We start from the raw sequence: 27,747 nt of genomic DNA on the forward strand, positions 1-27,747 counted from the left end.
GCTGAAGTCATAATTATTCATTTTATCTTCTGCACTCTTGCAGGGGTGGTGGGAGGGGCTTTGTGGCAGGGATCCTGAAACCTCTTCTCGGACACTCCAAGTGGAATGTTAATGCTCTTAAAATGAAGGCTAAACGTGGCCTGTCTTTTGAGGGTACGAAATGATACAAGAAAGACCCAGTAATAGCCTCTCTCTTAAGCAGGGACTCTGCCAGCAGGCCCCCAGGCCCAGGAAACGTGTTGGACAGGTTTAGAGAGCAAGGGAGCTAAAGGAAGAGGCCTACTTGTCCTACTAGAATGTGAGAACTTCGGTCTACAGCTCAGCCATATCTGAGAGAAGCATATTCAAATGAGTGGCAAGTGTCTAGCACTGAGAGGTGACCAGAAGATCTCTGAGTAGTGATACTTTCTTCCCAGGCTCTTCCCCAAAGAGCTCCAGATCATTGAGCCAGAAGGCTTTTTGTCAGTTCTCCTTGTACTCACTTGATTTCAGTCTTTCGCCCTCAGGAGGAGGTCTGAGGCCCCAAAATATGCGACATTGGCTACCCCCAGTGGGAGGAGGAGCAGGGTATGTCAAAAGACAACTTTTTCTTTTACTTATTCCTTCTTTCTCTCATCAGAGCTTTAGTTAAGACACTGTGTTGTAACCCTACACACACACACACACACACACACACACACACACACCACCTGCTTTCAAGCTAGAGAAGGAGCAAAGAAGGCACCTGAAAGTGAAAGGAATGCCAAGGAAATTGGTGTAGGCTGCTATGGCTAATTCTGTACAACTTACTCCTCCCCATGGAGGCCTTCTGAGCCTACTGGAAGGAGGGAGTCTATAAGACAATGAGCAGCAGAGAGAGGTAAAGAAAGGACTAAACAGAAGAATGAGAAAGCAAAAAAAGGAAAGAAGACAGAATTATAAAGAAAGACACAAACTGAGAGACACAGAAACTGAGACCGAAATATACACAGAAAAATTCAAGTAGCATGACAAAGAGAAAGACATCAAGAAAGAGATACTGGAACTGAGAAGGAAGTGAGAACAGAGACCCATGGAGTCTTCTATCAGCAGATCCCTCCAGAGCAGCTTGTTCTAACCTGGCTTATAGTTTCTGTAGAACTTGATGGAATAGACTGAGATCTTTGTCAAACCAATATCCTCAAATTGAACCAGCTCTGGTGCCCTGGAGAGCACAGACATTCTATGGTGGCTCCAGTTTTTATCAATAGGTCATCCAGAGGAAAAGTGAACAGTGAATCTGTGCTGGATAAACTTACTGAAAACCCACTCAAAACTGAATTTTAAATCCTTTCAATGCCAAAATGAAATGATGGAGAAAGAGAGTGGAATTTCTGTTTAAAAAAATTAATCTTGAGGAAAATGCTCACTGTCATCTTTTCTGTGAATATCTTCAGACATTTTTACTTAGAATATAAACCTATAGTCATTTTCATTCGCAAGAAACAACAATTGTTGGAGAGGATGTGGAGAAAGGGGATCCCTCCTACATTGTTGGTGGGAATGCAAGTTGGTACAGCCACTCTGGAAAACAGTGTGGAGGTCCCTTCAAAAGTTAAACATTGAGCTACCCTATGATCCAGCCATTGCTCTACTGGGTATTTACCCCAAAGATACAGACGTAATGAAGAGAAGCGCCTTATGCACCCCAATATTCATAGCAGCATTGTCCACAATAGCTAAATCGTGGAAGGAGCCGAGATGCCCTTCAACAGGTGACTGGATTAAGAAGATGTGGTCCATATATACAATGGAATATTACTCAGCTATCAAAAAGAACGATTTCTCAACATTTGCTGCAACATGGATGGGACTGGAGGAGATAATGCTAAGTGAAATAAGTCAAGCAGAGAAAGACAATTATCATATGGTTTCTCTCATCTATGGAACATAAGAACTAGGAAGATTGGTAGGAGAAGAAAGGGATAAAGAAAGGGGGGTAATCAGAAGGGGGAATGAAGCATGAGAGACTATGGACTCTGAGAAACAAACTGAGGGCTTCAGAGGGGAGGGGTTGGGGGAATGGGATAGACTGGTGATGGGTAGTAAGGAGGGCACGTATTGCATGGAGCACTGGGAATTATATGCAACTAATGAATCATCGAACTTTACATCAAAAACCAGGGATGTACTGTATGGTGACTAACATAATATAATAAAAAAATATTATTATAAGAAAAAAAAGGCTTGAGGAAAAAAAACCCTATAGTCATTTTCATAGCACATACAAACACACATATACACAAATGCCTATCGTAAATTTTTTCTTCCTGCCACAAAAGCTTATTGAAACATCAAGAGACATTCTAGCTAGTCCCTAGACAAGGAGAAAGAAATGAGGATGTGTGTGTCAGTAAAAATTACTGTAAAGTTTTAAGTTTGCCAAAATGGAAAGTAATGACTAGGTTTCAGTTTAAACTAGGGACCACAATCTGAGAATGGAAATCAATTGTGAAGAATGATACAGAGTGATTTAATATTTAATAAAATGCTGCAACACTAAACCTCCTAATCCAATTCTTTTCCAAAGAGTCTCTGGCATAATGTCTATAAAAATTCATTAATCACTTTCCATGAGAAATATGAATATGCACAATTTAAATGATTCTGGATTCACAACCATTATAAAAATATAAAAATACATGTGTATTTCAACATTTTATCAACTTTTTTTTTTAAGGTGCTGTCAGGTGCGTCAAGTTTTAGGCTGGAGGTACAAAGTCCAAAATTTAAGCGGCAATTATTTAACCACCTTCACTGAGATGATTTAGTCAGTCCCCTAATTCATCAGTGACCAGAGTGAGTTGCCAGTTTATTAAAGTCGGACTTTCATTTACCAACACATATTAACCAGTGACTTTGCTCTTCCTTCATGTTCTCCTTCTTTCCAAGTAATTAAAACATGATAAATTCAGATAGTGAGGTCCTTGTTGTTTTCAGTGATTTCTCTTTTGTATCTTTCTTTGTGTATTTCTATTGCTTTATATTATAAAGGCCTATCCTTTTGCCCCTTGGAAATATTGATCAGGGTGTCCTAACTCTAGAAACATTCACTTCATGCAGGATCAGCTTTTTGCCTGGTAATGTTAATATAGGATCCCTGGGAAGGAAAATAGTGGGTAAAAGCAGGCATAGATTAACTTTAAACATAGGCTGGGTAGGTGTTTGCCTACCTTTGGTGTTTTGATGGACGTAGGGACTATCTTTCTGCCTATTCCCAAATGTTTCCCACTATCAATATTTCTGTGGATGTTAAAAGTCCTGATCAAAAAACAGATCATTATGAAAATAGGGAAGCACACTTTTAACACTTTATTCACATACCCTGAACATAATGGGGTGGAGTGCCAAAGTCAGGAGGGGAAAACATGTTGGAAATACCAAAGAAGGAATAAATAGAAATTAAATGGGCATGAAACGTGGTGGGCCCAGTCTATGTAGCTCAGGAAGATTTCCTCCTTAGTGGCAGGATCTACTTCTGTTGGGCTCATGTCTGCCCAGATTACACAGAGCCAGAGGAAGGAGGACCCACTGATCTGAAGTCAGGTGTTGACTGTGTTGATGGCATACAGTCATTTGGTGAGAGAGTGTAGGGGGTAGGGTGTAAAACAAGCTTTTATCTGGTTTTAGAAAAACACAATAATTTTTCTTAAGAGTGGTCTTCTTTCTAACAATTAATTCATTGATGGAATAAATTTGGTATATCTTTAGTCAAATGATCTGTGCTGGTGACATTTTGTTACATGTCAGAATTTTTTATTTAAAACTGGAAAATGTTTCCATTTTTCAAATCCTAGCCCACTTTTGTTGGGGCTGATTCATGAAGCATATTGAAGTAATTCTGATTCTTATCCTCATAAAAGAAAATACCCTATAAAAGAAGAGACTGAGAAAGGAAGGATTGAGGATAAGGGAAGTAAAGGAAATAACTAAGGCATAAAATCCAAGTTAGAATGTCCCAATAGTAAAATTCACACACCACAAACTCAAGCAATGAAGGTTACAAGTAATAGAAACCTAGCTGAAATGTACTTAAGTAAACAATGATGATTTATTTGCTCAGGCAATTAGCTAGTTCAGGCAAAGTTGAATTCAAGTACTCAAACAATGTTGTGAGGAAACTGACTCTGTTTTTTTACTCTGCTTTCCTGGGGTTTCATTCTGATAGCTTTTTCCCCAAGTAATGGCAAAAATGGTCACAAACAACTTATTTCAGACTCATATTCTACAAGCTTGGAACTATGGCAAAATATCTTAATGATGGGGAATGAGGATCAAAGGAGAGATAGAAGAATAACAATTGGAAGAAACAACTTCTATCATGAAGTTGCTTGTGCTTTTGCCAAAGTATGCACTAGATATCCAACCAGTCTCAAAGCATTTTATTTTATTAATACTTAATATAAATATTTGAAATATTTATTTATTTCATTCCTTCCCTTATAAATTAAAAGTAGCAGTTGGAATACCATATGGATATGGGTTTGACATCATCCCCTTAGTTAGTAAGTACTGTAAAACATGGGGATTTTTTTTTTCCCTCCAAGCAGACTTAGTTCCTTTTGCACATAAGTTTTCCTTCAAATAACTCATATTGCCTATATAGAAAGTAAGGGAGGCCATGAATCTTTGTCCTTAATATTTCTGAGAAACGTAACATTTTCAGATACATTAGCTAAATTTTGAACATCTACTTTAATGCGCATACAGTTTACCAAAAGCAATGTTTTCAGGGCTGAGCATATTTTGTGCAAGTCTTAATTCACAAGCCTATTCATACCTATTAAGAAAATATTGGTATTTTTATTAAATAATTACAAATCGATTTCTATTTCCTTAAAGCAGCTTCAGATTTCATACTCTGTAAGAACTCTAATAAACCATATATCCTTTAAAGCACATCTATATCCTCTGTATCTATATCTATCAATTTATCTATCTCTCTTGAATAGATTTGATTTGTGTTAACCACAAATTCCTTTTCCCTTCAAGTGATAAATTCTGCATTTCTGGTTTTAACTTTTTTTGAGTAATTCAAAATCAACACTTCACTGTAAATATTGTCCAATTATTAAACTTTTTAAAAAAATTACTCTTCTTTTCTAATGTGGGTACCTATGAGTCCCAGGGCCTCCCTCCCAGCATGTTCCATGTGGGTTGAAAAATCTCTTATAGAGGTTTATGGGTGTTATGTTTAAAACAGAAAGAATACTCAAAAGAGACTCCCAGCTGTGGAAAATGAATTACTGACATAAGTGTATCTCTCGCATGCCCCCAGTACCTGATAGCCCAGTGCTTCAGCAGCTGAACTCATTGTGAAGCTGGTTCTGTGGCTTGCAATAACTTTTCTCTCAGATAAAAGTAAACAGGAATTAACTACACCTTAGCCCAGTACACATGAGGGACAACTGAGCTTCATTTCTCCCAGTAATTTCATTGGATAGATGCTGAAATATGAGTGGGAAAAGTTTAGATTACAAAATAAAAAGTCCTGGATAACTAAGTTATATGTGTGTAATAAATATTGAGGAATAAGTTTATCCTAAGAAAGGAACTCATGTCCCAAGATATGGTATTTATTTGAATTAAAATATCACATCATATAGTGGATAGTCTGAAATACTAGAATGAACATTGCAACAAAAATCTTTTGCCTTATTTTTCCAGAAACCTGATTTAAAAAAAAAAAACTACTAAGCGAAACCTTCCCTTGCTACACAAGGTATTTCCTGCTTTTTAGCAATAAAATGAGCAATCATTCAAAAGCAAGAAAATGTCCATATTAGAAGACACTAATGGAAGTGGTACATTGTGAATAACACTCTAAATTTAACAAGTGAACTCTTGACTTCACTGTTTTCTGAGCCATGTCTTTTAGCTAAGAACATACAATAGATTAAAAAAGTATATCTTCTGAATAAGAAGGGATTAGAAAATGCATTAATATCATCCCTCTCCCCTTGAATGACTACAGAAAGAAGCAAATGTTCTGAAGATGTGGCCAAGATCACATCCAGACCTGGCTGTTTTTCAGTCCAAGTGCTTTGTACAGCATCCTTGCATGTTGTGCTTCATTCTGCCCCTGCAGGTTAAGGATAGTGTTTTTCCCAACCCCCATGGTAAGTAGTGGGTAATTGATTATTGAACCAAACCATTCAGCAGCATTCAGGCTGTAATTAACGCTTTGCCATACTATCTGAGATCCTCAGATGCTTAAAGTCATACTCAATTGCTTGATTGCCTGAAAATTGTTTTCACATGGATCAACTGGACATGTTCTCCCCACCACCCCATTCTACCACCACCACCATTAGCACTTCACATTTCTACAGAAGACACTGAAACTAACAGGCCACAAGAAATCTTTTATTGTCAAATTCCAGTACTGAGATGCTATCAGTTCATTCAAGTTCCATCCTATTTTTAACATAGCTGGATTGACTTTAAATGTTCTTTGAACAAACACATCAGAGGAGAACAGGAGAACCTTTCTAAACAGATACAAATGTCATTAATTAGGATGCAGTCTGCAAAAGAATCCAGGGGTGCGTGATTTCTTATTTCTTTTCTTTTTTTTTAATAATAATTTTTATTATGTTATGTTAGTCACCATACAGTATATACTTAGTTTTGATGTAGTGTTCCATGATTCATTGTTTGCATATAACACCCGGTGCACCATGCAATATGTGCCCTCCTTAATACCCATCACCAGCCTATCCCAGTCGCCCAACCCCCTCCCCTCTGAAACCTTCAGTTTGTTTCCCAGAGTCCATAGTCTCTCATGGTTCATTCCCCCTTCTGTTTACCCCCCCTTCATTCTTCCCTTCCTTCTCCTACTGATCTTTCTGCTATTTCCTAATTCCATAAATGAGTGAAACCACATAATAATTGTCCTTCTCTGCTTGACTTATTTCAATTAGCATAATCTCCTCCACTCCCATCCATGTTGCTGCAAATGTTGGGCAATCATTCTTTCTGATGGCTGAGTAATATTCCATTGTATATATGGACCCCATCTTAATCCACTCATCTGTTGAAGGGCATCTTGGCTCCTTCCACAATTTAGCTATTGTGGACAGAGCTGCTATGAACATTGGGGTGCACGTGGTCCTTCTCTTCACTATGTCTGTATCTTTAGGGTAAATACCCAGTAGTGCAATTGCTGGATCACACGGTAGTCTATTTTTAACTTTTGAAGGGACCTCCACATTGTTTTCCAAAGTGGCTGTACCAACTTGCATTCCCACCAATAGTGTAAAAGGGATACCTTTTCTCCACATCCTCTCCAACATTTGTTGTTTCTGCCTCGTCAATTTTTGCCATTTTAACTGGCGTAAGATGGTATCTCAATGTGGTTATGACTTGAATTTCCCTGTTGGCTAATGATGTTGAAAATTTTTTCATGTCTGTTAGCCATTTGTATGTCTTCATTGGAAAAATGTCTATTCATATTTTCTGCCCATTTTTTGATTTGATTATGTGTTTCTCATGTACTGAGTTTGAGAAGTTCTTTGTAGATCTTGGATACCAGTCTTTTATCTGTAGTGTCGTTTGCAAATATCTTCTCCCATTCCATGGGCTGCCCCTTAGTTTTTTTTGACTGTTTCCTTTGCTGTGCAGAAGCTTTTTATCTTGATAAAGTCCCACAAGTTCATTTTATCTTTTGTTTCTCTTGCCTTTGGAGATGTGTCATGAAAAAAGTTGCTGTGGCCAATGTCAAAGAGGTTGTAGCCTAAGTTCTCCTCTATGATTTTGATGGATTCCTGTCTCACATCGAGGTCTTTCATTCAAAATAGTATTAGAAGTCCTTGCAACAGCAATGAGACAACAAAAAGGGATAAAAGGTATCCAAATTGACAAACAAGAAGTCAAACTGTCTCTCTTCGCAGATGACATGATACTGTATATGGAAAACCCAAAAGAATCCACCCCCAAATTACTAGAAGTTATAGAGCAATTCAGTAATGTGGCAAGATACAAAATCAATGCTCAGAAATCAGTTGCATATCTATACATGAACAATGAGACCGAAGAAAGAGAAATTAGGGAATCCATTCCATGTACAATAGCACCAAAAATCGTACGTTATTTGGAACTAACTTAACCAGAGAGGTAAAGGATCTATATTCTAGAAACTACAGATCACTCTTGAAAGACATTGAAGAAGACAGAAAAAGATGGAAAAATATTCCATGCTCATGGATTGGAATAATAAATGTAGTTAAAATGTCTATACTACCCAGAGCAATCTATACTTTCAATGCCATCCCAATCAAAATACCAATGACATTTTTCAAAAAGCTGGAACAAACAGCCCTTACATTTATGTGGAACCAGAAAAGGCCCTGAATTGCCAATGAATTGTTGAAAATGAAAACAAAGCTGGGGGCATCACGTTGCCTGTTTTGAAGCTATACTACAAAGCTGTGATCACAAAAACAGCATGGTACTGGCCCAAAAACAGACACATAGACCAATGGAACAGAATAGAGACTCCAGAAATGGACCCTCAGCTCTTTGGGCAACTAATCTTTGACAAAGCAGGAAATAACATCCAGTGATTTCTTATTTTTGATGAAAAGTGGATGACCAAATCCCATGCATACAGGCAGACATCTCATATCTGCATGCATAGACATGCTCCTTGGAGGTGGTAAGCAACTCTCTTCCTGACACATAAAAAAAACGTGTGTTTACCCATTTTAAGGAAAAGTAAAACCCAACCCAGAAATATATTTCTCCGGACACAGATTATTTGAGCCCTACATTTTGAGGTGCAGCATTTTTGGGAACAAAGTTCAGGTTGGTGCTTTGCTGGTGGCCCTGGAGTCCTAGGTTGTCTTTGATGATTAAGCCATAAGAGTAAGAAGAGGTTGTGTATAGGAATATTGGGCTCCATTCGAGGCAGGGCTTGAAGGCCCAGGTTTACTCTGAGCACTGATAGTGGGAATCTGGGAATCTCCTGACCATGCTGGCCCTTGCCTCCCCACCTGGAGAGATGAGATAGACTAGCACATGGCGCACTCAGTTTGAGACCTAGACTCTAGAACAAACTTGTCCAGAAAGCTTGCACTCCTCTACTTTTCCACAGTGCACTTGCTGCAAAGCAAAAGACCCAGATACACTTCTCTGAATCTGGTTAAATAATATTTGGACTTTGGTGGGAAAAGTGGCCTTTCATGAGCAATTATTTCGCATATCTTTGAGTTTCACGATTCAATGTAAAAGAGTAAATGTGTGTATCCCTCTTTCTGAGCCTCTTTCCTGCCACCTCCAACCCTCTTTCCACCCCCACCCCTACCCCCACCCCCACCCCCACCCCCACCCCACCTCTACCGGTCAGACGCTGAAGTGTCACTCATGATGGTTGTGGTTATTCGTGTGTTTGTTTTTTATATATCTTAACAGTTTCCAAAACAAAGAGTAGACGCTGTGACCTGCCTGGTATTCACTAAGTAGGGTGCAACAGTATCTCCCAATCCAAGCGACCTGAGCAGCTATTGGAGGCAGGTCGGCTCCCTGAAAGGCCTGTGCTTGCCAATCTCTGTGCTCTGCCAGGTCCTGGAATCAGCGATTTGAGGACTGATGGTCTGCACATGTCCACTGGGAGGGAGGAAACCACAAAGGGAAGGGGGACTAGACTCCAGAGGACTTTGGATACAGTTTGATCTTCCTCTACTTTCATTCTGTCTATTCAAAGAAAAAAAATAATTTTATATAAATTATATACACACACTTTTTTTCTCTCTGAATATAGATCCAGAAATTGTTTTTCTAATTTGGGGTTTTTCCCCGCTTTCCCTCCCTGCCCTGTCCCCTGCGCCCTCCCTCCCTCTCCCTCCCTAACCCAGCTCAGGTTGAAACTTTGCATTGCACATTCCCTTCACCCCCTCCGGGGATGGCTCTGAGCTCCCGGGCGCTTGCCTTCTCCGTGGAAGCCTTGGTACGGAGACCCGGGAAAAGAAAATTGCAAGACCCAAGAGAGGAGATGCAGCCTGAGTTGCTGGAGAGAGAGGGAGGAGAGGAGGAGGAGAGAAGGAGCAGAGCCGCAGGGAAGAAGAGCCAGCAGCCCGGTAAGTATTCCTACTGCAGCCCCAAAGCCCTGAGCCTGCTACCGGAGTATGCTGACCCGCAAGTCTCCGCGCCACTCCCCAGGCTGAGAGAGGGCTGCTAGCCCTACACTAAGACGTTTGGTCCAGCTGGATGACCACGTTTGGGGCCGCGCGGACACCTCGGTCACTAGGCTACAGAGGAAGCTTCAGAGCCTCTAAGTTCAGTCCCTATTGCTGTGGTTCATTTACGGTGAAGGGGAGATTCCTATATGTTTGTGAAGAAGTTAGACTCTTGAACCTCCCCAAGCTGTGAGAGCCAGAGGGTAGCTATTTCTCCGGGTAGGAAGCAGGCAGGCACTTAGATTCAGAGGGGATTCAGCCTCAGGGTCCAAAAGTCCCTAGAGAGTAAGTATGGGGAAATTTGAAGAAGGAGGGCGCCTTCCCCAGGACAGGACCTGGGTCCCTTTCTCCCCATGGGGGGGGGCACAGTGGGTGTTGTGGGGAACTTGAGTATCTGCCTCCAAGGTTCCCAAGGAAGAAACCAGGCCAGTCTGCTCCAAGACAGACATCAGGGAAAAGGGGACACAGGAACTGCGAACCTTTCTCAAACTCTTGGTGTCTCTGTGTCCAGCAGAAAAGCGACCCAAGACTGAGCCCTCAGCAACCGCTTTCTCAGGCTGTAGTGGCAGCGACAGTGATGACAACAGCTGCAAAAATCTGGAAGAGAAAGATTCTATCCAAGTGGAGCTTCAAGGATCTGAACTGTGGAAGAGATTTCATGACATTGGGACTGAGATGATCATTACCAAGGCTGGCAGGTTCGGCTTTGCCCAGGCTGTTCAAAGAATGCACACAGTAGGAGCTCATAAGATGTGGTGCCTCCAGTTTTATACTCTGTATCTGTTCTTACCCCTCCACAGGTATTAGAAAGTCACTGCCTCTCAATAAATCCCACTGTTAGTGGCTCAGCTTTTCTTTCCTGTAGGCAGTGACTTCAAGAAATCCTCCTTAAAGCCTCACAGTTGTCAGTGGATGATATCCCATCTAGCAGGTCCACAGCCTACCATCCCAAGCTAGCCTGGGGCAATTTGAGGTGGGCTTTTTCTGCTTTCACCTTTTGCTTTGGTGCAGCATCACATCAGCTGGGTAATTTTTTTTTTTTACATGAATCTTCTTAATTTCAGTCTTTCCCCAATCTACCTCACAGAAAGTACCACTGAAAACTCAGGGGCTAGGCACAATTTTTTCTCTACTTTCTCTTACATAGCTTTTTACTAATGGTGATGGTGGGGAGTGGGGTAGACAAAATCTTGTGGTAAGAATATTCTGCTCCACTCAGCAATCCTGACCTGTTCAATCAAGCATACAACCAACAATCTTTCTTCATGTCGCAAATACCATTCCTTGAATCCATCCTAGAATGGGGAAGGCATTGTGAATATCCTCACTTTTCATTTGTCCTCCACCCCATCCCACTCCAAATGTCTCTAAAAGCACTAGGTCAGTGACTATTTTCTTTCCCACAGGCGGATGTTTCCCTCTGTTCGAGTCAAAGTGAAAGGGCTGGACCCAAGGAAGCAGTACTATGTGGCCATTGATGTGGTGCCAGTAGATTCCAAACGTTATAGGTAAGCAGGCCCAAAGGAGGGTACACCAGGACAAGTCTGGGAATGGGGATTCAGATTTATGGAACCTGAGAATGCTATATTGAAAGCTCTGCCATGGGGGGTGGAATTGCTCTCCTATGGACTTTGGGAATTGAATATTCACACTCAAATGAAGGTTCAGACTGAGAAGAGCAGCCTTGCTTCTCTTTCCTCTCACTCCTGGAGCAGGTGCCAGTTGGTGATTCAAGGTACTCCAAACCCTTTGCCTACCCACTGCTTTGGCCTTGGCTGTGCCAGCTGCAGAGGGTATGGACTCAGGCAGCTAGGAGGGAAGTTGTTTGAAGGAATTTAGGGAGAAATGACTGTGCTTCTGGGAATGCACTGGGCTCTGGGCTGTGCTACTTGGGCATCAGGGTCCTGAAGTGATGTCCTGATTTACCATCTAATGCTAATTTAGCAGTGATTGCATTTAGGTCTATCATTTCTTCCTTCTTTAGCTTTTCTCTTGAAGCAGCGGCCATGTCCTAGAAATTACAAATAACCTTTCTTTTTGAAGCAGGCTCTCTACTTAGAGCTGGCTAATAGTAGTTGAATTGATCTAAAACCAAGAGGTCTTTCAGTGCTAGCATCCCAGGCACATGGCTATGCCAGCACTTTGGCTTAGAGGCTATGGGGGTTGTGCAGGAGCCGCCCTTACTCGGGCTGTGAGTGTTCCATTGAAGTAGACGTCTAGCCTTTCTAAGGGAGAGCCTGCATCATGCCCAGTGCTGGATTTGAGGGGCAAAGAGAAAGCTCAGCTCAAGAGCCTACTGGAGCTGTAGCTTGTAAATAAAACAAGTTGTTTGCTTCTTGCATTTGAGCTGGCTTGGGAATGCAATGCACAAATGAGTGGTTGAAATTGGAAACAGGGTGAAAATCAGACCTGAGGTCTCATGGGCTAGAGTTTCAGGCGGTATTCTGATGTGAAGCCTTTTTAGTGAAAAGGCTTTGAGGGTCACTGGTGGAGGTGGAGGTGGGTTGGACAGACACCCTCCATACCTTTTTGTTTTCTCTCTGACTCTGATGCTTCTGCCTAGAGGCGCGAGGATTTTTAGACTGTCTCTGTGCAGCAAATTGGGTTAGATCAATCTCTGTTGCTGTTTCTATGAGGAAATACAAACCAGACTCTGAAATCCCATGATGTTATACTCACCTTGGAACCTCATTGCATTTTAATGACATATGTTTGCATACTTTTTGCTTTTTGTCCCTGAATGCCCTTTGGAAATCCAGTTGTATCTTCTACTAATTGCCTTTGGGATTAACAGGCAAACCTTGGCCAATGCCATTAGGACTGGATCCAGCAGCCTTCCTCCCATGCACCTGGCTTTGGCCCATTGCGCCTAAAGCCACACTCTGTGCCTTTTTAGGTATGTGTACCACAGCTCACAGTGGATGGTAGCTGGAAATACAGACCACTCATGCGTCACTCCCAGGTTCTATGTTCACCCGGACTCGCCCTGCTCTGGAGAGACCTGGATGCGGCAGATCATCAGCTTTGATCGCTTGAAACTCACCAACAATGAGATGGATGACAAAGGTCATGTAAGTGTTTGAAATCCTTTGTCCTGAGGAAGGGATGGAGTTGCCAAGCCATCGTCAGCCTGCATATCACTCTGGAGAGGTGTAGGATGCTTCTCCCAGATGGTCTTTAGGAACTGTTCAAAGTAGCTCCTGTGACCTTTGTTTGGCATCTGAGAGTGCTGGGGGTTGGGAATAGTGAGTGAAGGGAGTTTGAAGACCAAATGAGATTTGTTTAAGCCATAATGCCTGGTCTGGGAATGTGGAAGGGAATGCACTTTGTGGAGTTCTCTTGCATCTCAGCCTCCAGGGCAATCACTGTGGGTTCTGATTGCCTTCTCCTAGATGAGCACTTTCTGTCTGGCATGGTATGACAGAAATCTCCTCCACAACTCGCCTTTATGAAAGAGGTTATTTTCAGGTTACCTGGATCTTGGGTCTTATTCCCATATGCATTCCGCCCCTACCACGCCTGGCTTGACCCTGTACCAGGCACAAAAAAAAAAAAAAAAAAAGAGAGAGAGGGAGGACCCCAGGAATAGGAGGTGGGGTATGTCAGGTGGCTTCCCTTCAGTTACCATAAGCCCAGGGAACTTATAGCAGGCAGTCAGATGTTAGTGATATATGGGGACATCACATGGTCACCCACACTTGGAAACAGGAAAGGGCCTCATCTGGAAATGTAATCACTGCTGCCTGGTGCTGCTGTGGTGCTCCTATCTGGAAACCTCTTAGCCCTGAGCATGTCTGTCCAGAACAAAATGTCACAGAAGAGTCCTTGTGTGTGTCTAACCTAACCTTTCTGGTGTAGCCTCACTTTAGCATGTGGGCATGTTGAGGGTGCCAATGAGAGGAAACCAGGGTTGCAGAGGGGAAACCACTTCCTAGGCAAACATTTGATGATTTCTCCTCCAGATCATTCTGCAGTCCATGCATAAATACAAGCCCCGTGTGCATGTGATGGAACAAGACAGCAAGGTTGACCTGTCCAGGATTCAGTCCTTACCCACTGAAGGGGTTAAAACATTCTTCTTTAAAGAAACTGAGTTCACCACAGTGACAGCTTACCAAAACCAGCAGGTAAGGATAACTTGGTCCCAGGAAAGTGGGGCTGGCCCCAGAGGGACTTTCTGGATGTAGGCAAGCTGCACTATATGGATTGAATTTTCCACAATTGAAAAAATATCATAGTCGTATTGCATTGTCTTCAAGGCAAGTTTGATTATGAGTTGTGTGGATCTTGTATTAGAAAGGAGAGCAGAAAAAAATGCCAAGGGAAAAAAAAGGAGGTAACCATTCCAAATTCAACTTAGCAATATGCTTATATTAACTGAGTGTGCCACATTACACATTGAAGTGTTTTGTGGTTGTAACCATTAAAAGCAAAGGTGACAGTGTTATTACTGAGGGCACTGACTTTATCTCTCGCTTTTTTTGAATCCATAGATTACCAAACTGAAAATAGACAGGAATCCTTTTGCAAAAGGATTTAGAGATCCTGGAAGAAACAGGTAAGCAACATAGCAATCATATCTAATATTAATATAGGCTTTTTCACAAGTATTATAGATAAGGAAACTGTGGCTCAGAGACCCTGAGGCCCTAAGTTTTGTAACTAGTAGATAGTAGGGAAAGAATGTAGTTTTTTGTCTCTAAAATCTTGCCTCCTCCTTTTCCCTCCCAATCCACTTTTAAGATATTGCTTATTCTAGATCCCTGGGGTCTTTATTTGGGGAATAATTACTGTGAATTTTATTCAGCAGTCTAGGTACAAAAGAAAAAATACTTCAGATATTGACCCCTAAAAACTATAATAAAATAACTTAAAAGTTAACGTAAATCATTTTCAGGAATTGAATTCTGGACTTGCTGAAAGTTAATCTATTTTTCAGGGGTGTATTGGATGGGCTTTTAGAGATCTACCCATGGAGGCCTTCTCTCACTCTGGATTTTAAAACTTTTGGTGCAGACACACAAGGTAAGAAAAGTTTTATTAATGTTTTCTTTTAAATGTTAATGAAGTAACAACAGTCAGAACCTCTGTAGCAAAAACTACACAAGGGGAGAAGTTCATGCCAGAAAATGTGGGTTTACAAGAAAGTGGGTTTATATTTATCTTGATGAGGAAGTAAAAGGCAAAAAGAGGGGGGAACTGGCATGGAGGAAAAGAAGAAAGCCATGGTAATGGTGGATTTATTGACTTCAGTCTTCTTAAGTTATCATATATCCTGGGATCTCGAGATCTCGCCTGGATTATTCAGCATCTCACTATCTCACATTCTTTACAATCTGCCTGTGGTACATTTGTGGCATTATTTGCAAATATATTAGATATTGAAATAAATATGCTTCTCATAAACTTTCAGCACATGTTAAAATGACATCCATTGAATTTTACGATCATTTAGTTCTAATTTTCCTTTTACTGCAAGTAGGGAAAATAAATGTTGAAAACAACACTAAGTTATCACAATTAGTTTAATTGCCACAGCATTAAAAATGTTTGCAAGATATTTGTTCTCATGTAATGCATTATATGATTAAAATATTAATAATAATTAGTCAATGCAAGCTTTCTTGTGGAAGAATGTATACCTTCATGTCTCTGGTGTTTAATAATGAATAAAAGAGTATTTGCAAACAACATAGAATTATTTTACCACTTTTGTCTTTACTCCATTAAAGTTGCTTGTCTTTGAACATTAATGCAAGTTTATAATAGTGGAGAAAATCATCATTATAGTTAGGTTGAATTTTACATGATACCATAACATTGAAAACAGATCAAGTCTAATCATTTGGTAAAATATTTCACTGGATTGATTGTATTAATTTGGTTTACAAAGTTGCATAGAAAAATATGAACACTTTAAATAATAGCATCTAGGCAGCATGCTTTTAAAACATCCAAGTCAACATGAAGTGCACTGAAACAAAACAAAACAAAAAAACTAAAGATGATCATTAATTGATAATTTAAAATACACAGTTTTCTTAATTATTTAAATGTCCAGATTGCTCTCAAATTGCAAAAAAAAAGGGGTACTATTTTTGTAAATAACTTTAAAATGTTTAATTATAAAAGATGTTTGCCACCTTGTTAATAAAGAATTAGGCTATGCCAACACAAAATAGTTAAGAAATAAACAGCAACACCAAAAAAAAAAAAAAAGAAAGGAAAGAAAAAAGGAAAGAAAAGAAAAAGAAACCCACAAAAAAACTTGATCAAGTTTAGTCAATAACAAAATTTTTAAAATTCATACACGAAAATAAGGTGAAAAGTCGAGATTTTCCTGAACCTTATAATTATCCTTAACTTTAGTAGATGCTAGGCAAACATAAAAGATCACCTGACAACATTACTATGAACTTTTCATTTTTATTTTGATATTTGTAAACTAAAAATTGCCTTTAACAAATGCACTTCGTTATTTTAGTTTATAAAGATTTTTTCATGTGCTCCAATATTTTTATCAGACTGAAGCTTTCTATAGAATCCCAACCAATTTGTTCAATTTAATCAAATACTCATTTTTGTAAATTTTTTAAAGTTTAAAAACTTTTTTTTTTTAAATTTGTAAGATATAATTGGCTCTGGTACTTTTTATTTGGGCATCTTTTCTAATTCATTGGATAAATGTCCAAGTGCCTAGCACAGCTGTTGGGCATGGTGAGTGCTTAATACATGATACATAACGGTAGTGCTATAAGTAACAGTGGTAGTAGTAAAGGTATCGTTTTCAACTTTGGTCAGAGGAATGAACATATTCTTTCCCAAAGAAGTTAAAAGAACTGTGAACTTGCAGAAAAGAACGAAGCAGAATGTTTATGGTCATTAGTACTCATTCATTAGGAACATCAAATTCATTGTTCATTGACTGGGTTATCATTCACAGGTGAAAGCAGTGGCTCATCTCCAGTGACCTCTAGGGGAGGGATTCCCTCTCCTTTGAACTCCTTGCTTTTTCCACCCTGCTCTCTACCTACGATTCACTTACCTGCAAGCTCCCTTGGAATGCCCTGTCCAGAGGTGTATCTGCACAATATCAACCTGCCCCTTTGCTACAAGATTTGCCCAACTAATTTTTGGCGAAAGCAGCCTCTTGTCTTGCCTTCTCCTGAAAGACTGGCAAGCAGCAACAGTTCTCAGTGTTTAGCCCCACTAATGATGGAAGTTTCTATGTTATCTTCTCTGGGGATTGACAATTCAAAAAACAGTTCATTTGAAGACTTAAGTGAGCAGTGTCTACAGGCACCTAATTCTTCCAATCAAATGTTGTATGGACTACAGGCACCTGGAATTATTTTATCACCAAACCCCATTGCCCGGGAAGCAATTGGTTGTTCTTTCCATCCTTCCTATGGTTTTTATAGGTACAACTTCTCAGTGCCATCTAGACTGGTAAATGCTGCCAACCATCTCAAAGTCAAAATGAATGACAACAGCCAAGTTTCTTTTAGAGAAGGCAAATGCACTCATGCTCATTGGTACCCAACAATTAATCATTGTCTTTAATGGAATAATCACATTCCTAAAACAATTACACATAAGCATGTATTTTCTTTATTTGTAGCCAGAGAAAGCTGTTGGGTTTTAAAAGCTTTGTTATCAGAGGTATTTCTTTGTTATGCATTTAAAGTGCCTTATCAGATGTTCATAAGAAGTTGCTATAGGTCAAATATGACCTGTAACAATCTCTGATTACAGTGGTCTTGGGCCTCAAAATAAGATAGTCAATAAATATTATTTGATGAGATAGACTATGGGTGAAAAGTGAGTCCAGGTGAAGCCTTTAATTATAGTGAAGTCAGTTTACCATGTCAGCTGCCTCTTACTTATTGACAATGACCAAAAGAAGCTGGATTTAATTGCTGTGAAAGCAGTGAAACAATTTCAGTTTTGCCTATGAATATTATATTCATTGTAATTCTCTAGTAATTGTAGAAAAAATCATTGTTTATTTGCCTTATACTTTTATACTTTACTGTTGAAGAAGCTATTAATCTCAGTTCTAAGGTATAAATAAGGACACAGATTTTCAAATATTAATTGTTGTAGCCTAAAGTTCATTTAATCCTGAAGGAACACAAAGATTAAATGAAAAACAAAATATTCTAAGTAAATTTGATCTTTCATTTCCTTTTATTTTTTGGATCATTCCCAGGTGAAACTTACCTACTTATTCCTTTAACTGTTTTGTACAGTTTACAAAAACAAATTGTTGTAGTTCTCCTAAAAGACTAATACATTATTATTTGAAGGGAGATAATATATTTGAGTCCATAAATATGAAAATATCATTACATTGGTACAGTGTAATTTCACTCCTATGAGTCAGTCCTGGTAAATTGGACTAGACAAAAGGTAGCATAAATGAGATTTTATTTTATGAAGTTGAAATGTTTCCTTTCACCTGGTCCCAAATTTTCTGAAAAAAATTGTTAAGTATAACCTACATATAACTTGTATACCTTTAAAATAAATCAAATTGAAATGTTTATGCCACTAGCTCTACAATTTATTAAGCCAAGTTGCTTCACATCACAATGGCATGGCTTGACTTTTCTCAAACTAACCAAATTCCTAAACAGCTTTTTCTAACTTTTCAAACACACATTAGGAAGAGCATATTATTATTTAGTTTTTCTTAAAATGGTTACTCCCTCTTAAGTGTACCTTATAAATGTGCCTTCCTATATATGCATTAAAATTATATTCTCCTTCACTTTGGGGAATAGGGATAGAATAGCACATGGTTATTTTTAAACTGAATATTCTAGTCAAGATGAAATATTATTTGTAGACCATACTAATTAGATACCTATTATAAAAGTGTTGGTGGGAATGCAAGTTGGTACAGCCACTTTGGAAAACAGTGTGGAGGTCTCTGAAAAAGTTAAAAATTGAACTACCCTATGATCCAGCAATTGAACTACTGGGTATTTAGCCCAAAGATACAGATGTAGTGAAGAGAAGGACCATATACACCCCAATGTTCATAGCAGCATTGTCCACAATAGCTAAATCATGGAAGGAGCGAGATGCCCTTCAACAGATGACTGGATTAAGAAGCTGTGGTCCATATATACAATGGAATATTACTCAGCTATCAAAAAGAACGATTTCTCAACATTCGCTGCAACATGGACAGGACTGGAGGAGATAATGCTAAGTGAAATAAGTCAAGCAGAGAAAGACAATTATCATATGGTTTCCCTCATTTATGGAGCATAAGAAGTAGGAAGATCAGTAGGAAAAGAAAGGGAAGAAGAAAGGTGGTGGAAACAGAAGGGGGAATGAACCATGAGAGACTATGGACTCTGGGAAACAAACTTAGGGCTTCAGAGGGGAGGGGGTGGGGGAATGGGATAGGCTCGTGATGGGTATTAAGGAGGGCACGTATTGCATGTTACACTGGGTGTTATATGCAAGTAATGAATCATGGAACTTTACATCAAAATCTAGGGATGTACTGTATGGTGACTAACATAATATAATAAAAAATTATTAAAAAAAAGAAATAAACTAGTAAATATAAATTTTTAAAAAAAGTTCTTTGAGGCAGGAAATCTCTACTACCCAGGGTTTATCTGTACTAAACCTGGGTTTATCAAATTAGGGATTAAAGTAGCAAGTACACTTTATTTCTGTATACTCCAAAACAGGTTACTGTTAAAACAAATTACAATTTTTTAAAGCAGAAATTCCCATAGTATAGTATAATGAAACTTAGTCTGATGGTATATATGGCAGATACTTGGTAATTAATGACAAAGTATTTAACTGAAAATTTCAGAAAATCTCTGGGTTACTTTTTAATAATTATTTAAGGGAAGGCACTAAGTCTGTATTCATTCAAGCATATGTAGCCCATGATTTGTATTTCAGATAAGTTTGTTATATATTAGCCATTTAAAATTGATAATACAGAACTATATTGGTAAAGATGATTAATATAAAAGGGTAAAAGTTTAAATGTTAGAATCTAAATATCTATTTTAAGCTGTTTTTGTATAATGTTTATAAATTGTCATTTCATACTTTTAATTGAATAAGTAACCAAGGGAAAGGCTTCTTTGAAAATTAACCTTGGAAGAGACCTCAAGGAGTTCAGTAAGCAGTCCCCTACTTTATGAACAACTTACTTATCTGCAGGAAGCTGTTAACAACTTTAATTGATGCATAATTAATGTGTGGTGTCCTTACTATTTTATACTGAATAAATTCTTACTCCTTAATAAGATAGTGTGAAACTTGAGTAACTTGGTAAATTGAGGCTATGGTTATGGAATAAAAACCAAAATACTATGGAATTTTATTAATTTCAACTCAATCAACTAAATATTAGTCTTGCTTTGAAAACCTACAAAAATCAAAAGCCACTCTTGGTTAGACAAGGTGAGAAATAGTTAGCAAATGAAAGTAGCCAAATGATACTTAATAGATATCCAAGTCTAATAACTAAAACTGCTATTTCCATTTGGTTTTATCATACCCTTCCCCCTTTTAGAAGAAAGCAACTTAATATAGCTGACTAGATGTATAAAATCTGACTCGTAACCTGACCTGGCAATATGACTTACCCCAAGTAGATATAGAAAAAATAAACTTTTCATCAACTTGTTAAAATCTGTACATTGGTTCAATAAATAAGTAAATGTTGCTATATCTTTGCATAACTCTTGGTCAAACCTAGACCTGTAGTCAGATTCCCTTGTCAGTAAGGTTCTATTTTGTGGCATAGTCAGTCAATCTGAAATCAAGGATTTTATTTCTTTTTTTTTTAAGGACTTTATTTCAAGTTTGAGCCTAGTTGCAGAACACATGTCTAAGTGGATAAATTCTCTATTAATTATATTTCACAGACCAATATATAACTTTAGATAACATAGCGTAGAACATCAAAACTATTATTTCTTTTAATCAAATAGAGGAGATAAGCCCTCTGGACATTACATCTTGAAGTCCAATATATAACTTTAGATTATATAATATTAGAGTCTTCAAACATTAATATCATTGTTCCTATTCACTGTATTACAAAAATGGAGAGTTATTTTCCCCCAAGCTATGAAGGTAAATATTTATGATATTTCACTGCTATTAGGCATGGGTTCTACATGTTGTCTGGAAATGGACATGACTTTATATTTTCTTTTATGAGATTGAAGCGTATCTATGTCATGAAAAGAAATGCACAATTGCGATTAAAAAAAAAGAAATGCACAAACAGAATTAGCAAGTTATAGTCAGTGAATCACTCTTTGAATGATCAGAATCCTATGTGCTGACAACTTGACAAGGTGTCAATGATGAATAAAAATAAGCATGTGTATTGGACATTATGGAAAATTTCCCTTTCAATTTCCTAATCATTAATCTTGGGAAAAATCATGGTATACATAAGGCAGACAACATATACCTTTTAAGTGTTATTAGTGTAATGCTAAATCAGACATCGTTGAAATAAACTTTTTGTATAAATGCTTAAAATATGTTTTACAAAAATCTACAAACATGCCAATGACAACTTTAGATGCTTTCAGACAATAGAGTTATATGTCCCAAGTATACAGTAGGGTTAAATACAATAGGGTTATATATAGTGGTTATCTCCTTATTAAATATCAATAAGAGAGCTTTTCCTTATCTGGATATGCAATTTAATAAATTACAGATGTCACATTGTAATTTATAAAATCAATGGAGTTTTAGTTTAATTTTGTTTTAAATAATTTATACTGTTTCTTTTTCTTCTTTCTCTTCTCAAAAAGAGATACCAGAAAGAACACCTACTCATCACATACTTATACTATTAATTATATATACTTATGTGGAAAGGCAGATTTAAATATGCTGAGAAATATCTAATTGCATGTACTGTATTTTGTTAATGGAATTGACATGGTGGAAGTAAAATGTTTTTACTGTAATTTAGAGATACGTTGCCTTTGTGCTGAAAAATCTTCAATTAGCCAAAATAACAATAATATTCTGATATACAGCAACAGTTTGCCAGTTGATTTCACTGGAATTTACCATGTTTATTGGATCAGTTTAAAACAAACCAAATGCATAGTTTAGGCATTGGTGGCAGTTGCTTTGATATAAGTGCCTTCGTATACATTTAACCTTCTTAGGTTTGGTTTGCAATTAAATGATAATTTGTATTAAAACTGTGCAAATAAACATGGTTTAGATTACAACATAAAACAGTATAAATAGATATATAGAACATTGGAAACATATTCAGTTTTAAAACTATTTACATGTGTAGTGCTGACCAACTTTTGACATGCTGTTTCGATAAAATATTGAGAGAAAAAAGACTAGTATCATTTCCTGTCAAAGTTTCAAATGTTCATGATTACAAATTTGTACTTCACATCAGTATGTAAACACACATTATACTGAGCAGATGTACAGAACGTAGTTATAGGAGATTTCTATTTTGTTGAAATGTATACATGTATACTAGATTTATTTTTAAGTACCTGAGAGAGTTAAAAAATTAAAATTAAATATAATAGAAAAGCTTGAAATCAGTACAAGTTGTATCATCAAACTCTTATTAAATTGTATATTTGTTGTCATTAAACATGACAGAATTTTGATTTTGGATTTGGATCACACACTTTGTACATGATAATTAAAGTTTAATGTAGTATTTCAGCTATAGAAAATGGTACAAATAATTCAAATTTTTACTAGAATAAGAAGGGAATAAAATCATGCTTTCATACTGCACAAAAATCAATGTCTTCAAATTAAATATTTTTTGTTTGAAAATTCAGTCTATATTCCATTTTTATGGTCACTTTTTTGGGGGGGAGTGTTGATGTTTTAGCATTTTACCTTCCTTTAAATATTGCCTGAAATTGATTTTTTATATTTCTTTTGTGTTGTGAATATTTTGTGATCTCTTACCAATTACTCTAATGACTAATCATACTTTTTAAAATTTTACTGAATTTTTTAAGTTTCAGAAAAAATTGTCTCATAGAAATACCAACAAATAAAAATTTAAAGGAAGCATAATTTCTTAGTAAGACCCAAGCTGAAGTAACAAAGTTACTCACTACTGAACTTCCATAGATACTGTATTTGGCTTAAAGGGAATTCATGCACAGGCCAAATACTTAGCTACATTAAGAGCTGTTTGGTAAAACTCAGGTTGGATGTTCTTCAAACCATGATGCCAAGCAGAAGAAAGACCTATCTGGCAAAGATACTATTGCTTTGAAACCTGTCACCATGATTCTTTTCTATAGTTGTAACATTCATGAAGTGAGGGTGAGATGGGGTGTCACATTTCAAAAAGGCTCTATGGGCCCTAGCACCACACATAGGGGATCAAGATAAACTAATCCAATTTTTACCCTGAATTTTCATAGTCAAATTCAAAAGTCCCTTAGGTGTGCTGAATCAGGGCACTTGCCTTGAGCCCCTCGCTAGTCAGGATACAGAGCATTCCAGTGGGTAGAAGGGGTGAAGACCCCAGCTGCTATTCACAAAAGAATGAAACTTCACACACACATATTATGCTATATTTTAGTTGAGTTGTTCATATGCATGTCTCTCCTTCTGGACTCTGACTAAGGGGGATAATACTATTTTTTAATAACATTTGTTTTCCAACTTTTAAAAGTTCATAATTACATTATCAAAACTTAAAAAAAAAACACAAAAGGCAAATGACACAAAAGATCCATAATCACAGTGTATAGTTTGAATTCTAGTCATTGTATGTGTCTACACACACTGAATATACATTTTTTAAAAGTGTTTGAGGTCTTTGATGCTTTTTGATACAACATGGATATTTATCGGTTCAAGGTCCCAAAACTATGAGTAGTTTGATAACCAAGAATATACTAAACTGGAAACGTCTGGGCGGCTCAGTTGGTTAAGCATCTGCCTTAGGCTCAGGTCCTGATACAGGGGTCCTGGTATCAAGCTCCACATCCAGCCCCACATCAGGCTCCCTGCTCAATAAGGAGCCTGCTTCTTCTTTTCCCTGTGCTGCTCCCCCTGCTGTGCTATCTTGCACGCACTCTCTCTGTCTGTCTCTCTCTCTCAAATAAATAATATGGAAAAAAAAGGGAATGTACTAAACCAGATTAACAGGATAAAATGTAATCCTGTTTTCACAGGGCCAGTTTATCTTAAAAGACAAAAATGACAAAGGGCCTCTGGATAAAGATGTTGGGATTAAAATATTGCATTCCCTTAATGCTGACTTAAAAATTAGAACTATAACAGTAGTGTACAATAAGCACAATGCTTCTAAAATAAGTCATTATTGGATATATATCAAAATATTAGTGAGAAGGGAGTATATTTCCATTGAATTGTATTTTGTGGTATGGATGTACCAGTTTGTTTAATTGTTGACCAGTGGATAGGCATATGAATAGCTACCAGTTTTGGGGCTATGATAAATAAAGCTTCTATGGTCACTAATGTAGAGGTTTTTGTGTGAAGGTTAAGTTTTCATTTCTCTGACTAAATGCTGAAGGGTGCAATTGCTGCATTGTATGGTAGTTGTGTGTTTAGATTTTAGGAACCTGCTAAACTGTACTGTAGAGGTACATTTAAAATTTCCAGCAGCAGTGTATTAGTCATCCAGTTTACCCTCTACCTGGCCAGAATTTGTTGTTACTTTTGTTGTTTTTGTTGTTGCTGCCACTGTTGTTATTCCAATAAACTTGTACTAGTAACTCATTGTGATTTTAATTTGCAAAAAAATAAAGTCAGTTGGGATTTGTTGGAGATTATGCTCAATCTGTTTGGAGAAGTCAGTTTGGGGAGTAGTGCCATCTTAACAGTATTAGGTTTTCCAATTGACAAACACAGAATTACCTACCATATATTTAATTATTCCCAAATAATTTAGCTTCTTTCTTTACAATCTAGATGACTTTTTTCATGCTTAATAATTTGGCTAGAATTTAAATACAATGTTGAGTAAGATTGGAGAGAGCATTTTTATCTTATTCTTGATCTTAAAGGTAAATATTTGTTATTTCACCAGTATGATGTAAGCTGTGCACTTTTCTTAAATCATCTAATTTTGATTGATGAAGATCTGTTCTATACCTAGTTTGTTAAGTGTTTTTATTATGCAAAGTTGTTGGGTTTGTCAAATGCTTTTTCTGTGACTACTAATATGATCATGTGTTTTTTTGTCGTTTATCCTATCAATATGATGTGTTACATTGATTTGTTTTCATGTATTAATTCAATTTTGCATTACATTCGTGAGATAAATCCCATTTGTTTATGGTGCATAATCCTTTTCAAGGTTGATGGATTTGGTTTGCTAGAATTTTAATGGGAGTTTGTTTTTATTGGTTCTATATTCATAAGGAATATAGTCCGGTTTTCTTTCCTTGTGATATTTTTGGTTCTGGTATGAGAATAATAATGGCTTCATTAAATGAGTTGAAAATGTTCCCTTCTATCTTTTGGAAGAGTTTATGAGGAATGGTGTTATTCTTTAAATATTTGATGGGTATCACCAGTGAAGCCAATTGGACCTGGACTTCTCTTTGCAGGTCATTTTTTAATTATGACTGTAATCTATTTATTTGTTATAGTCCCATTCAGATTTTCTACTCCTCTTCATTGAGTTTTGGTAGTTTGCTCTTTTTAGGGATTTATCTGTTTCATCTAGATTATCTAATGTGTCAGAATAAAACTGTTTATAATATTCTTTCATGATGCTTGTTATTTTTGTAATGTTAGTAGTGATTATCTCTGCTTTTATTTCAGATTTTAAAAATGTATTCCTTCTCTCTTTTTTCTTGGTCAACCTAGTTAAAGGCTTGACAATTTTGTTGCTCTTTTCCAAAAGCATCTTTGGTTCATTGACTTTTTTTTAAATAATATTTTTTAAATTATATTATGTTAGTCACCATACAGTACATCCCTGGTTTTTGATGTAAAGTTCCATGATTCATTCGTTGTGTATAACACCTAGTGCACCATGCAATACGTGCCCTCCTTACTACCCATCACCAGCCTATCCCATTCCCCCACTCCCCTCCCCTCTGAAGCCCTCAGTTTCTTTCTCAGAGTCCATACTCTCTCATGCTTCATTCCCCCTTCTGTTGATGTCCCCTTTCTTTATCCTTTTCTTCTCCTATCGATCTTTCTAGTTCTTATGTTCCATAGATGAGAGAAATCATATGATAGTTGTCTTTCTCTGCTTGACTTATTTCACTTAGCATTATCTCCTCCAGTCCCATCCATGTTGCAGCAAATGTTGAGAAATCGTTCTTTTTGATAGCTGAGTAATATTCCATTGTATATATGGACCACATCTTCTTAATCCAGTCATCTGCTGAAGGGCATCTCGGCTCCTTCCACAATTTAGCTATTGTGGACAATGCTGCTATGAACATTGGGGTGTATATGGCCCTTCTCTTCACTACATCTGTATTTTTGGGGTAAATAGCCAGTAGTGCAATGGCTGGGTCATAGGGTAGCTCAATTTTTAACTTTTGAAGGGACCTCCACACTGTTTTCCAGAGTGGCTGTACCAACTTGCATTCCCACCAACAATGTAGGAGGGATCCCCTTTCTCCACGTCCTCTCCAACAATTGTTGTTTCCTGCCTTGTCAATTTTTGCCATTCTAACTGGCGTAAGGTGGTATCTCAGTGTGGTTTTGATTTGAATTTCCTTGATGGCTAATGATTTTGAACATTTTTTTATGTGTCTGTTAGCCATTTGTATGTCTTCATTGACTTTTACTGTCATTTTGCTTTTTGTTTTTTTATGTCTGACTTCTTTTTTGTTCCATATTATTCCATTAATGCCTTATTTTGTGTTAAATAGATATTTTCTAGTGTCCCATTTTCATTCCCCTGTTGTTTCTTTTACTATATGTTTAATTTTATTTTTATCAGGGATTACCCTGAGTATTAAATTTAACATTTTATACCCATTTAATTTGAATTAATACTAATGTAATAGCAATAGTATAGCTATGTTCCTTTCAATGTCTTCTGTGCTATTGCCATACAATTTATATCTGTATGTATTAAAGCTGATCCACATAGCTTTATAATTATTACTTTATAGAAGTGTCTTTTTTTAAGTGGACTCCACACCCAGTGTGGAACTCAACACGGGACTTGAATTCATGACCCTGAGATCAAGACCTGGGCTGAGAGATCAAGAGTCAGACATTAGCCAACTAAGCCACCCAGGTATCTCTATAGAAGTGTCTTCTAAATCAGGTAAGAAAAAAGGTCATAAACAGAAATACATTTATATATATTATATATTTATATATGTAGTTAACTCTACCCCAGCTCTCTATTTTTTGTGTGCATTAGAATTATTGTCTGTTGTCCTTTCATTTAAGATTGAAAGACACCCTTTAGCTTTTCTTATAGAGGATATCTATTAGTGACAATTTGTCTGTTTTTATTTATCTGGGAAAGATTAACTTTCTCTTTCATTTGTGAAGGATAATTTTGCTGAATATAAAATCATTG

General features: G+C 37.4%; 1 protein-coding gene across 1 annotated transcript; it reads left to right on the forward strand.

Moving 5' to 3' along the window:
- The first annotated feature begins 9,919 nt into the window (after positions 1-9,919).
- On the forward strand, positions 9,920-17,756 carry TBX22 (T-box transcription factor 22). The gene is made up of 8 exons (XM_026480096.3): positions 9,920-10,094; positions 10,705-10,891; positions 11,600-11,701; positions 13,090-13,264; positions 14,156-14,320; positions 14,687-14,751; positions 15,133-15,218; positions 17,137-17,756. The coding sequence occupies exons 1-8, from the start codon at positions 9,920-9,922 to the stop codon at positions 17,754-17,756; spliced, it is 1,575 nt and encodes a 524-aa protein (XP_026335881.2).
- The last annotated feature ends 9,991 nt before the right edge of the window (positions 17,757-27,747 follow it).

This window comes from Ursus arctos, chromosome X (genome assembly GCF_023065955.2).
Source record: "Ursus arctos isolate Adak ecotype North America chromosome X, UrsArc2.0, whole genome shotgun sequence".
NCBI lineage: Eukaryota > Metazoa > Chordata > Mammalia > Carnivora > Ursidae > Ursus > Ursus arctos.

What these genes read in the sequence shown, in the direction of transcription:
- TBX22 (XM_026480096.3), top strand. Translation starts at nt 9,920, where the DNA reads ATGGCTCTGAGCTCCCGGGCGCTTGCCTTCTCCGTGGAAGCCTTGGTA. An exon ending in GAAGAAGAGCCAGCAGCCCG is followed by an intron (nt 10,095 to 10,704) that starts GTAAGTATTCCT and finishes CTCTGTGTCCAG; the next exon opens with CAGAAAAGCGACCCAAGACT. An exon ending in TTTTGGTGCAGACACACAAG is followed by an intron (nt 15,219 to 17,136) that starts GTAAGAAAAGTT and finishes TATCATTCACAG; the next exon opens with GTGAAAGCAGTGGCTCATCT.